The 15,943-nt window shown below is 48.7% G+C and overlaps 1 protein-coding gene across 1 annotated transcript; it reads left to right on the top strand.

Moving 5' to 3' along the window:
- Positions 1–1,327: 1,327 nt before the first annotated feature.
- On the top strand, positions 1,328–10,569 carry MB (myoglobin). The gene is made up of 3 exons (XM_003419788.4): positions 1,328–1,494; positions 6,993–7,215; positions 10,345–10,569. Exons 1-3 carry the CDS (start codon positions 1,400–1,402, stop codon positions 10,489–10,491), a joined length of 465 nt encoding a protein of 154 aa, XP_003419836.1. The 5' UTR covers positions 1,328–1,399; the 3' UTR covers positions 10,492–10,569.
- The last annotated feature ends 5,374 nt before the right edge of the window (positions 10,570–15,943 follow it).

Here is a 15,943-nt window from a genome sequence, read left to right on the forward strand (position 1 = left end):
ATGATGGAAAATAAGATCAATCACACCCCCCCCCCAACTTGCCTTCCTTGCAAAGGCATCCATCTTTTTATTCAATGAACATTTATTTAGTTCAAACTTGGTGCTAGGCACTCTGCTAGGTCCAAGGAACACACAGATGTCTAAGACAGAGCCTCTGCCCTCATGAAAATCAAGCTGTTCAACAAATGGGGACAGGAGTATAGACTGGGGGCCTGACTTCATGGGTTCAAATCCCAGCTCTGCCACCAGCTGGCTGTGTGCCCTTCACAAGTTTCCTTAAGCTCCACTCCATTAACTGAGGGTAATGTCAGCATCTGTCCCCTAGCGCTGCTGGGGGATTAAATGAGTTACCAAATGGAAAGTGCTCGGAGCAGGGCCTAGCACAGAGTAAAGTCTCAGTATTGACTGCTTTCAAAGGAATGGGGGAGACAACAGGGAAGCAAAGAAGGATGATGTAATGAGGTAAACAATACAATAAGAACATAGATCAATGGAACGTGAGAGCCACTAACTGTGCCTTGAGGGGGCATGTTGAATAAAGCTTTCCAGAGGGAAATATCTGAGCAGGGCTGTGAAGCCAGGGGAAACCCAGGTGGCCTAGTGGTTAAGAGCTACGACTGCTAACCCAAAGATTGACAGTTCAGATCCACCAGGCGCACCTTGGAAACCGTATGGGGCAATTCTACTCTGTCCTATAGGGTCGCTATGAGTCGGAATCCACTCCATGGCAGAGTTTTTTTGTTTGTTTGTTTTCTTTTTTATGAAGCCAGAAGTTCTGTGAGTAGAGTGGAGAAATCCAGACTCCAGGTTGTGGACTTGCCTGGCTTCACCAGCTATCAGCAGGAAGCCCGCTAGGCCACTTGCCATCGCTTCTGGTAAAGGTGAACAGGAGACTGTGAAGGGCCAGGACTGTCCCTGTGGCCAGGCTAGGTGCCTGCTGCCCAAGCTTTGAAACATGACATGGCCTATTGGGATGTCTGACGGCAGGGAGAGTTGGGTTTCAGGCCGCTGGCATTAGCCTTTTCAGCTGCCCTTTCTGTTGGCCTCTGAGAGTCCAGACCATGGTCCAACCTCCTCCCCACTCCTTCCACAGCCCGCCCCCGCTTCAGTGGCCTGAGTTGTCCTACCTCCCCACAATGGCACTGGCCCCAAAATAGCTTCCATGTGAGGGCTAGAGAAAGCAAAAGATTAGACCCCTGCATGAGAAAGAGAGAGAGAGACGAGGAAAGAGAGAGGGAGAGAGAGAGAGACAGGGAGAGAAAATAAGAGTCGTCAGGTGATCCGTGTCAGGGAAGGTATAAAACCCCTTTGGGACCAGGCCGGCCTCAGATTCCCAGCTGTCCAGGCCAGGACACCCATTCAGTTGCACTTGCTCTTTTTGTCTTCTTCAGACTACGACATGGGACTCAGCGACGGGGAATGGGAGTTGGTGTTGAAAACCTGGGGGAAAGTGGAGGCTGACATCCCGGGCCATGGGCTGGAAGTCTTCGTCAGGTAAAAGGAAGAAATCCTGTGGCCCCCATCACCCACCCCTCAAAGGTTCAAGGGTGTTCAGCTGCAAGGTGGAAATTTTGCTGCAGGGTTGACCAGTTGGCTGCATTAGTTGGGGCTGTTGAAATTTCTACTTGGTTTTCCTTTGCTTTGAAGTGTCAAGAGATTTAAGTCAGAGAAAGGAGAACCCTGGGTGCCTGGAACCCCCCAAGATGAATCCTGGAATTATAGACATTATAGGGTTAATGAGGGCACTGAGAGGTCTTGTCCAGGCACCTCGTTAACAGATGAGGAAGAGAAGGACCTGAGAGGAAAAGGACATCCCCGAAGTCACAAGCCCATTGAAGTCCTTAAGCTGCAGAGGCTAAGACATGGCCTTGGAAGTGACACAGGTCTGCCCCTAGTCTTGCTCTGCCACTGAGCGGTTGTGTGACCACTGGGAAATTATTCAACCTCTCTGAGCCTCAACATCCCGTGCATAATGGGCGGGGTGGATCCTAATACCTACCTCACAGAGTGGCACCATTCCTGTCATACAGTGAGTTCTAGAAGATGTTCATAACTCTTAGAGATGAAGGCCACACTAGGGGTCTCTCAAGGTATTATAATTAGAAAACAGAAGACAAAGGCCCCTTAATGACTTTTGGCCTTGAGTATGTCTTGAATTTGAGATCTCAGAATAGTGTGGTCTCCAAGTTTCTACAAGGGGTTCCTGAAAAAAAAATTCAAAATTTCTAAGTATAGGATGGCTTATGGCTTGTAAATAGACTCTCATTTTCCGTTGCCTTCTACCCCAAAATGGTGGTAGACGGTCCTCTCCTCCTGGCCCCTTCCCTAATGATCTGAGTGAGCTCAAGTCAACAGCCTAATGGTCAACATTCACTGTACCTGGAGAAAATGGGCCCTGGGGTTGCCACAGATGAACAGATTGTCCTTGGTGCTTTAACTTACAGACGAATTTCTTCTTATTCATGAGCCAGGGAAGCTTTTCCTGTCCCACTCAGATGCCCTTTCTGTCTCCCTTGGACTTTGTCCATTCCTAGTTCTCATCTGCCTGGGCAGAATGGCCAGTCCTGGAATCTCAATTATTTGAGGTTTCAGCCTTTATAGGCCAGTGCTAGAAACACTTGAGGAAGGACAGTCAAGGTCTCTGTTGACTCTAATTGGCATCTTGGGGTATTCCCTATGTCTTCTTCCTCTTGTCTCTGTCAGCTGGCCACCAGAGCTGCATTGATGTCTCCTGAAAAGACACCCTGAGTCCCTGAAAGGCTCTTCCCAAGTTGACATCAACTCCTCAGCCACTCATTTGCTGTGTGACCTTGGACAAGTCACTGTACCTCTCTGGGACCTATCTCCCTATTGGTTGAGTGAAGGACTGTCTACATGGTCTCTGAAGTCCCTTTCTGCTCTCACATCCTGGGATTCTCTCAGTCTACAAGCCTCTCTTGTTTTCAGAGAGAAGGCAGGGCATTGAAGCTCAAGGGGAAGACCAGGGTTTGCAGAGCAGAGGAAGGGAGGCTTTTCCAGGTGATCTGGGGGCTGCCAGCCCTGAGCCAATGACTTGGGTGTATTGAGGAGCCTTGAGATATTGTGTCATCAGGGAAACATTTCCTCCCTTCCCTGGGTGGATCCAACAGGCCTGCCAGGGGACCAGGTGCCAGGGAGGAAACGTGATGCCTGAGACTTCTGACCCCTACAAGGCCCCAGAGTGCCCAATGCCCTGTCATGTCTTAGCTGCAGGATGGGCAGAGACATGCCAATGGATTCCAGTGTTTGGGGTACAGAGAGGCTGGCCTCCTTGGGTGGGGGAGGGAAGACAGTGCTAACTCCCAAATGCCCCATGGGGACTGGCTTCTGTTTCTATTTACAATGCTGAACCCGGGCTTTCTTACTGACCTTGGAAAGGTCTTGTCTCAGAATCCTCTGATTAGAAAAGAGGGACCATTCTGTTAACCCAAGTCTGTTGGCAAAACACTCAGGCCTTCACTGCAAGTACCTGATCGTAGAGTTCTAGAACATAAAAGTTGGACGATCAGTTGGAGATTCTGGCTCCAGAAGCAGGCTGCTGGGTGGGCTCCAGGCTCCTGCCTTTCCTTTCTGTTTCCTTTATTTTTGCTTCCTTTACTTGAACAAAGGATTTTCAGGACATGAGAAGTTTGAAAACCATTGTTCTTGGCCAGTATTTCTCATGTCACAGGGAGGAACCTGAGCCTGAGAGTTTCAGCCAGCCAGTGGCAGCTATAGGCAGAACCTAAAATTCCTCATCCTAACAATGATGATGATGGTGGTGGCGGTGGTGGTGATGATGATGATGGTGACAGTGATGGGGATGATGATGTTGGTTACGATGATGGTAGAGACGATGACGGAGTTGATGATGGTGATGATAATGGTGGAGATGATGAAATGATGGCGATGGTAGTGATAGTGATGGGTATGATGATGGAGCTGATGATGATGATGGTTATGATAATATCGGAGATGATCAATATTATGGTGATGATGATGGTGATGATAAGAAGGACAGCAAAGATTTGTACAGTCCATACTGATTGCCAGGCACTGTATTCAGTACTTCACACATGTAAACTCATTTATATCTCACAACAGTTCTATGAGTAGATATTATTATTATCATCCATATTTCACAGACAGGTTAAGTAACTTGCCCAATGTCACACAGCAAGTAAGAGGAGAGCAGCTTGGATCCAGCATCCCTGCTCTTGATCACTATGCACACTCTCCCACAATCTTGCTACACGAGAGATGAGTGCCAGTCCTCACTCTGGTTCTTTCGTTCTAGAACAGAGAAGGGCTTTCACGGATCTGTGAGAATCCTCAGTCTTCCATGTGGGTGTCTAGTTGGGCCTCAGTTCAGACGACAGCAGGGAAATGACCTCTTTGCCCTCTGACTTGCCTGGAGACCTGTAAGATAAGCTGGGAAGGTTGACAATAGGCTTAAAGATAAAAACACCAGGCAAGTGCGGGTTTCTGAAACACTAGTTGGAAGGCCCTCCACCCGTTTCCACAAGGGTGAGGGGGTTCTCTCTGCTCATTTTCTGGGGTGCTGTTATCAGGCAATCTGTGGCCTTCTGTGGCCGCCCGGGGGGCTCCCAGGTGAAGGACTTGGGGACAAGGGAAGCAGACAGATGTGTCGTGCCAGACTAGGAGAGTGGACTAATTAGCCCAACGCTCCTGGACTGTTTAAAAATAAATCTGGGCTCCTGCTCTGACTGGTGCCTAAGAGTGGAGGGTAGGCGGAGGGCAAGTCTTAAAATTTGGAGACTAAGAAATCATCTAGACCAACCCTTTGGTTTACAGATGGGTAAACTGAGACCCAGAGAGGGCAAGTGACTTTTTCGACATCACACAGAACGTTGGAGACAGAGCTGGAAGCAGATCTGGCTTCCTTAATTCTCATTCCCCTGATCTTTCCTCAGACATCAGGGGAGGGGGCTCTCAAATGTCTAAGATGTTCAGCTGCCTTGTGAGTCCCAGGTCCTCAGCCCTCTCCTGCCCCACTCTCCTCCCAGAGTCCTGGCCTCAGGCCTTTGTCTGTAGTGCCAGGTCTCCCATCTGTCAGGCAGGAGTACAAGGATCATTGTCGCCAGATAATAATAGTCAGGAGCTTGGGGACCCTTGGGTGAAAGGTGCCAGAGACAAGCTGTCAGTGGAGCACAAGACTTTGATGGGCCCTGGGGTGAGATGGTGACATTGGATGTGACCGTGGGCAGGCCTGGGCATTCTGGGGAAGCACAAGATACGCTCCTGGGGAAAGGAATTGCTCTCTGTCCATGCTACACGGTGCATACTTGTGAATATGTGTCTGTATGGGAGTGTGCCTGTGTGTGTGTGTGTGTGTGTGTGTGTGTGCGTGTGCATGTGGGTGTACAGTTGTGAGACATTTATGAGTATGTGTGTGTGTGCTTGTGCATATGGGTTTGTGCTTGTGAGATATTTGTGAGTACCTGTGTGTGTGTGTGTAGGTGTGCCTGTGTGCAAGCTTGTACGTACTGATGTGTGTTTGTGAGACATTTATGAATACCTGTGTGTGTGGCATAGTGGTTAAGTGCTGCTACAGCTGCTAGCCAAAAGGCTGGCAGTTCAAATCCTCCAGGCGCTCCTTGAAAACTCTATGGGGCAGTTCTACTCTGTCCTATAGGGTCGCTATCAGTCGGAATCAACTCGATGGCACTGGGTTTGGTTTTGGTTTGGGGTGTGTGTGTGTCTGTAGGTGTGCCTGTGTGTGTACTTATACGTACTGGTGTGTGTTTGTGAGACATTTATGAGTACCTGTGTGTGTGTTTGTGTGTGCATAAGTGTGCCTATGTGCATGGTTGTGCCTATGAGTATGTGTTTGTGAGCCATTTATGAGTACCTTTGTGTGTGTGTGTGTGCCTGTGTGGGTGCTTGTGTCCTTGTGAAGCCCTTCTGAGCACCTGTGTATGTTTTATGTGTCTGAGTCTATGCAGGCATATATGAATGTGTGCATCTATGAGAGCACGCGTGTGTGTTCACTGGTGAGAGTACGTGCTCATGTGTGCATCAAGCATGCAGACAAGTATCTTCGTGTAAGAATAACAAAGGGTGAGTAGTCATCGAGAGGATAGACGTGGAGCGAGACTGCCTGGATTAAAAGGCTGGCAAGATACTTAGCTTTTCTGTTTCCCTGTCCATAGAATGGCGTCTACCTCATAAACCTGTTGCCATCGAGTCAATTCCAACTCATGGTGACCATATGTGTTACAGAGTAGAGCTGCTCCATAGGGTTTCCTTGACTGTAAACTTTACGGAAGGAGATTGCCAGGCCTTTCTTCCATGGTGCTGCTGGGTGGGTTCATACTGCCAACCTTTAGGTTAGTAGTCGAGTACAAACTGTTTACTCCAGCCAGAGACCTACCTCCCTCACGTTGTTGTTGTTAGGTGCCGTCTAGTCAGTTCCGAATCCTAGCAACCCTACATACAACAGAATGAAACGCTGCCCGGTCCTGCCCCACCCTCACAATCATTGTTATACTTGAGCCCATTGTTGCAGTCACTGTGTCAATTCATTTTGTTGAGGGTTTTCCTCTTTTTCGCTGATCCTCTACTTTACCAAGCATGATGGCCTTCTCCAGGGACTGATCCCTCCTCCTGATAACACCTTCAAAGTACTTGAGATATAGTCTTGCCATCTTCATAAACTTACTAAATGAGAAGGAGAAGAAGGAGGAGCAGAGGAGAGAGAAGAAGGAGAAAACAGCAAACATTTATACAAACTTACTGTGTGCCAGACCCCCTGCTGGCACTTAACATATACTATCTCATTTAATCCTCACATCCCTTCTGTAAGGTAGGGAGCTCTGGTACCCCCATTCCTTAGATGAGGCACAGAGAGGCGAAGTTAACTGCCCAGCCCCACCCAGCTGGGAAGCAGAGGAGCCTGGACTTGAACTCAACCCTGGCTGTCTCCAGACCCACTGTGCTTCCCAGCCTCTGACTCCAGCCTCCTGTGTCCACAGGCTCTTCACAGGTCATCCTGAGACCCTGGAGAAGTTCGACAAGTTTAAGCACCTGAAGACAGAGGGCGAGATGAAGGCCTCCGAGGACCTGAAGAAGCAAGGTGTTACTGTGCTCACTGCCCTGGGGGGCATCCTCAAGAAGAAAGGGCATCACCAGGCGGAGATTCAGCCCCTGGCCCAGTCTCATGCCACCAAGCACAAGATCCCCATCAAGTATCTGGAGGTAGGAGGCAAGGCCTGGGCAGGCGGAGAATGCAGGGAGAGGCCTCTGAGGGAATGAGATTTGGGTTCGAGTCCCCACTTAGCCGCTAACTTGATGGATGACCTTGACTTTGTCACTTCCTCTGTGTCCTGGTTTTCTCATCTATAAAATAGCGAAGTCACCCACTTTGCCTTTTTCCTGGGGTCATTGAAATTGAACATATTTCTTCCTCGAGTAAAATTAGTATATGATTACCAAGGAAGAGGGGAGAATGGGCATTGGGGAGAATGGGCATTGGGTAGAGACTTTTCATGGGTACAGGTCACTGCCATTGCCACTGGACAGATGAGGAAACTGAGGCACAGAGAGGAGAAGCAAATTGTCCATGGTCACAGAGGTAGCAAGTGGCAGAATCAGGTCTATATTATTCCAGAACCTCAGCTCCTAAGCCCTGTATGATTTGGAGTCCAGGACATCCAGGACCCTTATGACAGGAATTTAGTGGCACTTGGTCAATTCTGTGGTAGGATCGCCAGCAGTCTGGCTCTATTGGTTCTAAGACCTTTATAGGTGAAGAACCTCAGGTGTCCCAGGCACAAGCCATTGGTTTGAACCTCCTGAGATGGGCTGAGAAGTTGGGTGGACCTAGGGGAGCCTGAGCTTAAGGTTCTCTCTTTATAACTGGTGGGAGGAGGGGGGACGAAGCAGAGGAAGCATTGAGGGAGTTGGGGAGTAAAGGACCCTATGAATAAGTGCTTCCTCTGGGGGTGGGAGCAACAGGAAGACTAGTGTAGTGACGAGGATGAGGATAACGGTGACAGCTACCAGTTAGGATGCTTTTACCTGGGTCAAAAAAAAAACAAACCCATGGAATTCTCACAATAACCCCACAAGGTTAGGAATTGCATTCAGTGTCTTCTTTTCCTCTCACATAAAAGAAGTTCAGGGGTTGGGGGTCCAGAGATGTTGTGGTGGCACCATAGTCAATAGAGACATGGGTTCTTTCTTTCTGTGCTACCATCCTTAACATATAGTGTCCATTCTCAAGGTTGCCTCATGGCCCAAAATGGCTGCTAGAGCTCCTGCCATCTGGTCCATAATCCAAACAGGAAGCAGGAAGAAGAGAGGCAGGCTCTCTTTTAAGGAGTTTTCCCAGAAATCTCATCCAGCATGTTTTGTTTACATCTCATCGGCCTGATCTTAGTTACAAGGCCATGTCTATCTGCATGGGAAGCTGGGAAATGTAGTCTCTCACCACCCAAATAAAACCAGTGTTCTGTTGCCAAGGAATGAATATCAGGTAGGCAGTTAGCAGTCTGGGCCCCAGGTAGCTACCATTCTCATCCCCACTGTACAGATTTGAAAACTGGGGTCTCAGAGATGTTAAGTAGCTTGCCCAAGATCACACAGCTAATATGCCAGGAAGTGAAGTCAGTCTATGGTGCTCCAGAGCTCAAGCTCTTAAGCTCACTTGGCACAATATGTCCCATCAACAACCACCGCCACTGCCCTTCTTCAGCCTCACTTCTCTGCATTCTCCACTCCCCACCCTCGCCACAATCTTTCCTGCCCAGCCCACTCAGCATCACGAGGCTCACAGATGGCACACAGCCAGCTCTGCCTCAGAGATTCTGCAGTGCTGTGGTCCCTGTGGTTTTCTCTTGGTAAATATCTGTTCGCCCTCCAGCTCAGAAGCCGCCTTCTCTGCTCCTGCTCCAGAGACCACGAGGTGGTCAGTCGCTCCGTCTACTAGCCCCCCTTGGCGCTTTCTGTCGTAATTGCTTCTGGACTGTGTTATAACTCATCTCTTTACACAGCTGTCTCCTCCACTGGGGCGCGAGGCCTCAAGAGCAGAAATGGGCTCTCTTTCATTTCTGTTCCCTAGTGATGTGTGATTGTTGTTGTTAGCTGCCATCAACTCGATTCCAACTCATGGCAACCCCATGTGTGCAGAGTAGAACTGCTTTATATGGTTTTTCAAGGCTTTTGGAAACAGATCACCAGGCCTGCCTTCTGAGGTGCCTGTGGGTGCGTTCAAACCACCAACTGTTCAGCTAGTAGCCGAATGCTCAACTGTTTGCCCCATCCAGGGACAAAAAGCCCAGTAGCAGTTTTATATCCATGAGGCCTTCCAATCCTTAAAGCAGTCTCATGCTTTCTCTGTTTTCTTTCCAGAAACCAAAACAAACAAACAAACAAACCCCTTGCCATCAGGTTGATTCCAACTCAAACGAGTAGATCTGCCCTGTAGGGTTTCAGAAGAGCAGCTGGTGGATTTGAACTGCTGACATTTTGGTTAGCAGCCAAGCTTTTAACCACTGCACGGTGAGGGCTTCTTTGTCTCCAGGGTCTCCATTTACTAGCTCCATCTTCCTGGTAAGAGGATTATGGATGTCGATGTGAGCAGTGATGGTGACGCTGATATAAAGTGTTATCAGTCCTGGGGGAGAGCCACGGCCTTGTCCCTCTCCTCTCCGTCTCCTTCCCTCCTTCCCTCCCACCAATATTTCTGTGCTTGGCAACCCCACATGTACAGAAAATATGATACTCCCCCCAGTCGGGTATTCAAAGCAGTAACCATACTAGATCATTAAGGAAAAATGTAAACACGTGCAAATGGAAATAGTTTCTTCTAGATTTTCTGACTGAAAAATCCTTGATAAAATCACAGATTCTGAGCATTTCCCCTTTTTTTTTTTTTTTTCTGCAGCCCCCGTGTCACTGGTGCCCCAGGCCCAGCTGCTGGTGGCGTTTCTGAGTGGTAGCAGAGGGTAGTGATAAAAGCGTAGGCACCCTGGTTCAGATCCCAGCTCTGCCCCTTTCTGGCTACATGACCTTGGGCACACAGCTTAACTTCTCTGTGCCTCAGTTTCCCCCATCTGTAAAGCAGGGGTTGTAGGCTCTGTCTTGTGGGCTTGTAGAACTAAAGGAGTTAACCCAGGGAGATCAACTCAAAGTCATGCGCGGTACATAATTAAAAAAAAAAAACTCAAACCAGTTGCCATCGGTCGATTCTGACTCAGCAACCCTGTAATTAGTGCTCAGTAAATGCGCCTGAAATAGAGAAAGTGGGATGCGTCTGACTCCCTGCTGGCTCCTGGCTCGTCCCACCCCGCTGACCACCGCCCCTCTTGTCCCCTGTGTCTGCAGTTCATCTCGGACGCCATCATCCACGTTCTGCAAAGCAAGCATCCCGCGGAATTTGGCGCTGATGCCCAGGCAGCCATGAAAAAGGCCTTGGAGCTGTTCCGGAATGACATTGCGGCCAAGTACAAGGAGCTGGGGTTCCAGGGCTAGGCCCCGTCCCCCACCCCAACCCCCTGGGACAAGACCCAGGGGAGGTGGGGCTGAGCCTCAAGTAGCAATGTAGGATTTGTTTGGAGTGTCTGCTTTGTTTAGGAGAGGTGGACCGGAGAGGGGGGGAGCTGGGGGCAGATGTCCTTAATTGCTTCCCAGGCCCAGGGAGGGGCTTCCATGGAGGGTCGTCACCTTGGAGGCTGGGAGCAGCCAACCCTTTGCTCAGAGTCTGAGTCATCCTTAACCCTCCTCATGCCTGAATCCCCACTCAATTCCTCCTCACCTCCAAACTGACCCACAGCCTTCCCCTCACCATTAACCCAAGCCCAGGCCCTAACCTGAGCCCCAGCCTAAAAATCCTCTGGCTCGTCACTGCCCCTGAAGGCAGCAGAGAGTCCTTTTACCACAAGGAGTTCTGGAGGGCAGAATGGCCATGCTCAGCCCAGCCCAGCCCAAGGGAGGCGTTTAGGTGTCTGGAACATAGCGCACCTTCTCAGTTAATGGGGTGACTCACCTGGTTTCAATAAAAGACCCTGTAACATCTCAGTCTCCACGTGGAGTTTTTCATCCCCTAGTCTTTTTTAGAGCAGAAAAGGAGCCCGGGTGGTGCCGTGGTTAAGCGCTAAACTGCTAACTGAAAGGTCAGTGGTTCTACCCACCAGCCACTCCAGGACAGAAAGATGTGGCAGACTGCTTCCTTAAAGACTCCAGCCTTGGAAACCCTATGAGGCAGCTCTACTCTGTCTTTAGGGTCAATATGTGGGTCGGAGTTAATTCCAGGGCAACGGGTTAGAGCAGGTGGATGGGCCCGAGAAGAGCAAGGTCAGGAAGGCAGACGGTGGGAGTGTGTGTGTCAGTGTGTGTGTGAGCGTGTGTCAGTGTGTGTGTAGGTGTGAGTGTGTCTCTGTGTGTGACTGTGTGTGCATGCACGTGTGCACCTGTGGAGAGCAGGAGGAGAATGAGGCAGGAGAGAGGAGAAAATGGAGGAAGGGGGGAGGAGGAAGCAGGGAAGAGGACAGGGAGAGGTACCTCAGGAAGGAGGAGGGGAGGGGGAAGAAGGAGGACCAAGAGGAGAAGAGGGAGGAGGGAGAGAGTGAAGGAGTTCAACTTCCCTGGGCCGCCCCTCAGTGAAGGCACTGTTCAGGCTTCAGAAATTGCAGGGCCTAGTCTCAGCCCTGGCCTGGAGAGGGCCTTGTCTGGTGAGGGAGTGGGCGGTCCACCGGCCTTTGGAGGGTGGGAGATCAGGGCACAGGGGATGCCAGAGAAGAAGCTTAGAGAGGAGGGCAAGACCCAGAGACAGGGAGGCCTTTGTGGTCACAACTTAAGCAACCTGCCCAAGGTCACCCAAGGTCACCCAGCTAGTAGGTACCAAGGTGGGATTCAAGCCTGGTTTGGGAGGTATCAGGGACCCCAGCTGTGGGCAGCTGGGGAGACCAAGACAAGTGAGGAGACGAAGGCAGGTGGCAAGTCAGTGGCTGGCGTTGACCTTCTGACCACAGAGGAAGGGCAGACGTGTGGGGAACAACTTACAAACACAGGCCAGGAAACAAAACCCATATCTCCAAATGGAGACCTCGTGGGCAGAATACAAAAGTATTGCCGTGAGATCCCAGAATAAAACGTTGGTGTGTGACCGAGACAGCCAGAAAACGGGTGGGGCAGAGGCCATGGGGAGGATGGGGGAGCAGGGCCTGGTGGGTGGGTGCCGCGCTGTGAAGGCCTTGCCTACCACCTGGGACTTCAGCGCCGTCTCTGGGGGCCCCAAGTCCTCAGCACCGTAAGCGCTCCATGCCCTGCCCTGGCCTGTCCATCTTGGGGCCAAGCCCCCCATGAGGAGCCTGGCCTCCCTGCCTCTGCTTCACCCTAAGCCTCAGGTTCACCACCGCTGAGCAGGCCAGAGCTTATTGTCTGACTACAGACATGTCTTCAATTCTAACAGACTCATTTACAGGCATGCGGCAGCATTGGACACCCACATTCAAGGCTGTGCTCCCGTTCTGCTCCCAGCTGTGGGGAGTCTGCTACTCTAGAAGAAAGTGGGAGAGAAGGAGTGGGACTAGAACCTGTTGTGGGGAGGTGGCTTTTTGATCACGGCACCTGGAGAAAACTTCCATGCATTTCTATAGTAATTCAGTTCAACACCTGGGCAATGAGCAGTTCTGCCCAGGATGCGTGTGCAGGACTGAAGGTTGAAGAAGCCAGGTCCCTGCCCTGAAGCCATTGACAGTCTAGTCAGGGAGCCGGATATGCTCTGATAATTAAATCAGGGCAGAAGAAAATTAGGGCTGCAGAGAAGTACCAGTTATTTGGCATCCCTTTGCAAATATTCATTAAGCACTGCAGGTAAAAAAAAAAAAAAATTAATTTGTAACTTGAATGTGTTCAAAATGCAACTTTTTTTTATGTTGTTGAATGCCATCAAGTTGATTCCAACTCATATCAACCCCATGTGACAGAGTAGTACTGCCCCATTCTAGGCTGTAATCTTGACAAGGATTTCATTTTACCTGGATCCATGATCAACATCCACGGAAGCAGCAGCTAAGAAATCGAAGGACGTATTGCATTGGGCACATCTGCTGCCAGAGGCCTCTTTAAAGCATCAAAAAAAAAAAAAAGGATGTCACCTCGATGACCAAGGTGTGCCTGACCCAAGCCATGGTGTGTTCAATCGCCTCACATGCCTGTCAAAGCTGGGCAATGAATAAGGAAGACTGAAGAGGAGCTGATGCCTTTGAATTATGGTGTTGTCGAAGAATATTGAATCTACCACAGGCTGCCGGAAGAATCAACAAAGTTGTCTTGGAAGAAGTACAACTAGAAAGCTCCTCACAAGTGAGGATGGTGAGATTTCCTCTTACGTACTTTGGACATGTTGTGAGGAGGAACCAGTCCCTGGAGAAGGACATCATGCTTGGTAAAGTAGAAGGTGAGTGAAAAGTTGGAAGACCCTCAAAGAGATGGGTTGACATAGTGGCTGCAACAATGGGCTCAAGCATAGCAACGATTATGAGGACGGCGCAGGACCGGGCAGTGTATCGTTCTTCTGTTGCTTTGAGCCAGAACTGACTCGATGGAACCTAGCAACAACAACAACAACAATCTTGATCATTTAAATTATATCTTAGGTTTTATATTTGATTGTGTGGCTTTTTTCCCTATGTCTGTTTCTCGTCTCTCTCTCTCTCTCTCCGACACACACACTCCACTAGTTTTCTACTTCCAAATAAGTGAAAGGCGTATTAATAAAAAAAAAATAGCCACAAAGCCTTCACCTTCTATTGACCCACATGAAATCTGTTGCTTCTAACAGGCCACATATTACTCACAAATATAAAAATTCTTTCCATGTTGGCGTTTCTCACAGAAATAGAAACAAAATATTGAACCTGGGTTAACACATTTAGAAGAGCAAGGTCTTGGCTATAAATATTTCCCATCGTCGAAGGATGTTACTTCCTCAGGGAATATGAACATCTTGTTGGAGGCACGGAGCTCCTGTGTAGAGATTTTGGTTGGTGGTTTTCCCCATGGCGGTGTATGTAGATTTGAGCTACCTCATCAAAATATTTCCCACAATTCAAGACATTCAAAACACTCAGAGCGCAGAGTGGTCATGCCTCACGGCACGCTGTAGAGAGCAGAAGTGAGAGATTATCTGTAAAGTAGCACACATTTAAACAACACTTAGCATAGCATAAGTGAGATAGACAGAGAGAGGTAGCTGTTTTTGAGTTGACTCCAACTCATGGTAACCACATATACAACAGAATGAAGCTTTGACCAGTTCTCCATAATTCTCACAATCACCGGCAGCCATCATGGTGGCCGTTGGGCCCATCTATCTCACCAAGGGTCTCCTTCACCCTTGCTGGCCTTCTACTTCACCAAACATGATGTCCTCCTCCAGAGGTTGATCCCTCTCGATGATGTGCCCAAAGCAAGCGAGTTGCACGATGTTCTGTTGTGATCCGTAAGGATTTCATTGGCTAATTTTCAAAAATAGATCCCCAGGTCTTTCTTCCTAGTCTGTCTTAGTCTGGAAGTCCCACTGAAACCTGTTTACCAAAGGTGACCTAGGTGGAATTTGAAATACCAGTGGCATAGCTTCCGGTATCGTAGCAATATGCAAGCCACCACAGTGTGACAAAATGACAGATGGGTGTGGACCATGGGCCAAGTGTGCTCTAAATGTTTAACGTATTCCAACAGCCCTATGAGGTAGGTACTATGGTACCATCATCTCTCTCTTACAGATGCTGAAACAGATATACAGTTTAAGTAACTTACCTAATATCACACAGCTAAGAAGCCGTAGAGTTGGAACTTGAACCCAGGGTCTGTACTCTTAACCACTTATACCACCCTGTCTCGTGGGACACACACATTTATGTGATCAGCCTGGCACGTTTTGTGAACTTGGGACAGATATATGCTCTCATCTTCTGCATTTTTCAAAGTAAAACCAGCTTGAGTCTCTATTTTCAGATTAGCAGGAAATCTGTTGTTGTTAGGTGCCGTCAAGTCAGTTCCGACTCTTAGCAACCCTATGTACAATAGAAAGAAACACTGCTCCATTCTGCGCCATCCTCACAATTGTTGCTGTTTACACCCTTTGTTGCAGCCGCTGTGTCCATCCCTGTCATCGACGATCTTCCTCTTTTTCGCTGACCCTGTCTTTTACCAAGCGTGTTGTTCTCCTCCAGGGAATGGTCCCTCCTGATAACATGTCCAAAGGATGTGAAATAAAGGTTTGCCATCCATCCTTGCTTCTAAGGAGCATTCTGGCTATACTTCTTCCAAGACAGATTTTTTCATTCTTCTGGCAGTCCATGGCATATTCAATGTTTTTCACCTACACCGTAATTCAAAGGCATTATTTCTTCTTTGGTCTTCCTTATTTATTGTCCAGCTTTCCCACGCATATGAGGCAATTAAAAATTCCAATGTTTGGGTCAGGCGCATCTTAGTTCTCAAAGTGACATGCTTTTTAACATTTGAAAGAGGTCTTTTGCAGCAGATTGGCCCAATGCAATACGTCTCTTGATTTCTTGACTGCTGCTTCCATGAGCGTTGATTGTGGAGCTAAGTAAAATGAAATCCTTGACAACTTCAATCTTTTCTCCGTTTATCATGATTTTGCTAATCGGTCCAGTTGTGAGGATTTTTATTTTCTTTATGTTGAAGTATAATCCATACCGAAGGGTGTAGTCTTTGATCTTTGTCAGTAAGTGCTAAAAGTCCTCTTCACTTTCAGCAAGCAAGGTTATGTCATCTGCATATTGCAGGTTGTTAATGAGTCTTCCTCCAGTCCTGATGCCCCGTTCTTCATATAGTCCAGCTTCTTGGCTTATTTACTCAGCGTACAGATTGACTAAGTATGGCGAAAAGATACAACCCTGATGCATACTTTTCCTGAATTTAAACCATGCAGTATTCCCTTGTCTGTTCA

This window comes from Loxodonta africana, chromosome 4, assembly GCF_030014295.1.
Source record: "Loxodonta africana isolate mLoxAfr1 chromosome 4, mLoxAfr1.hap2, whole genome shotgun sequence".
Lineage (NCBI taxonomy): Eukaryota > Metazoa > Chordata > Mammalia > Proboscidea > Elephantidae > Loxodonta > Loxodonta africana.

Excerpts from the sequence above, each read along its gene's own strand:
- MB (XM_003419788.4), top strand. The coding sequence starts at position 1,400 with ATGGGACTCAGCGACGGGGAATGGGAGTTGGTGTTGAAAACCTGGGGG. Across the intron at positions 1,495-6,992 it reads GGGCTGGAAGTCTTCGTCAG|GCTCTTCACAGGTCATCCTG; the intron begins GTAAAAGGAAGA and ends CTGTGTCCACAG. Across the intron at positions 7,216-10,344 it reads TCCCCATCAAGTATCTGGAG|TTCATCTCGGACGCCATCAT; the intron begins GTAGGAGGCAAG and ends CTGTGTCTGCAG.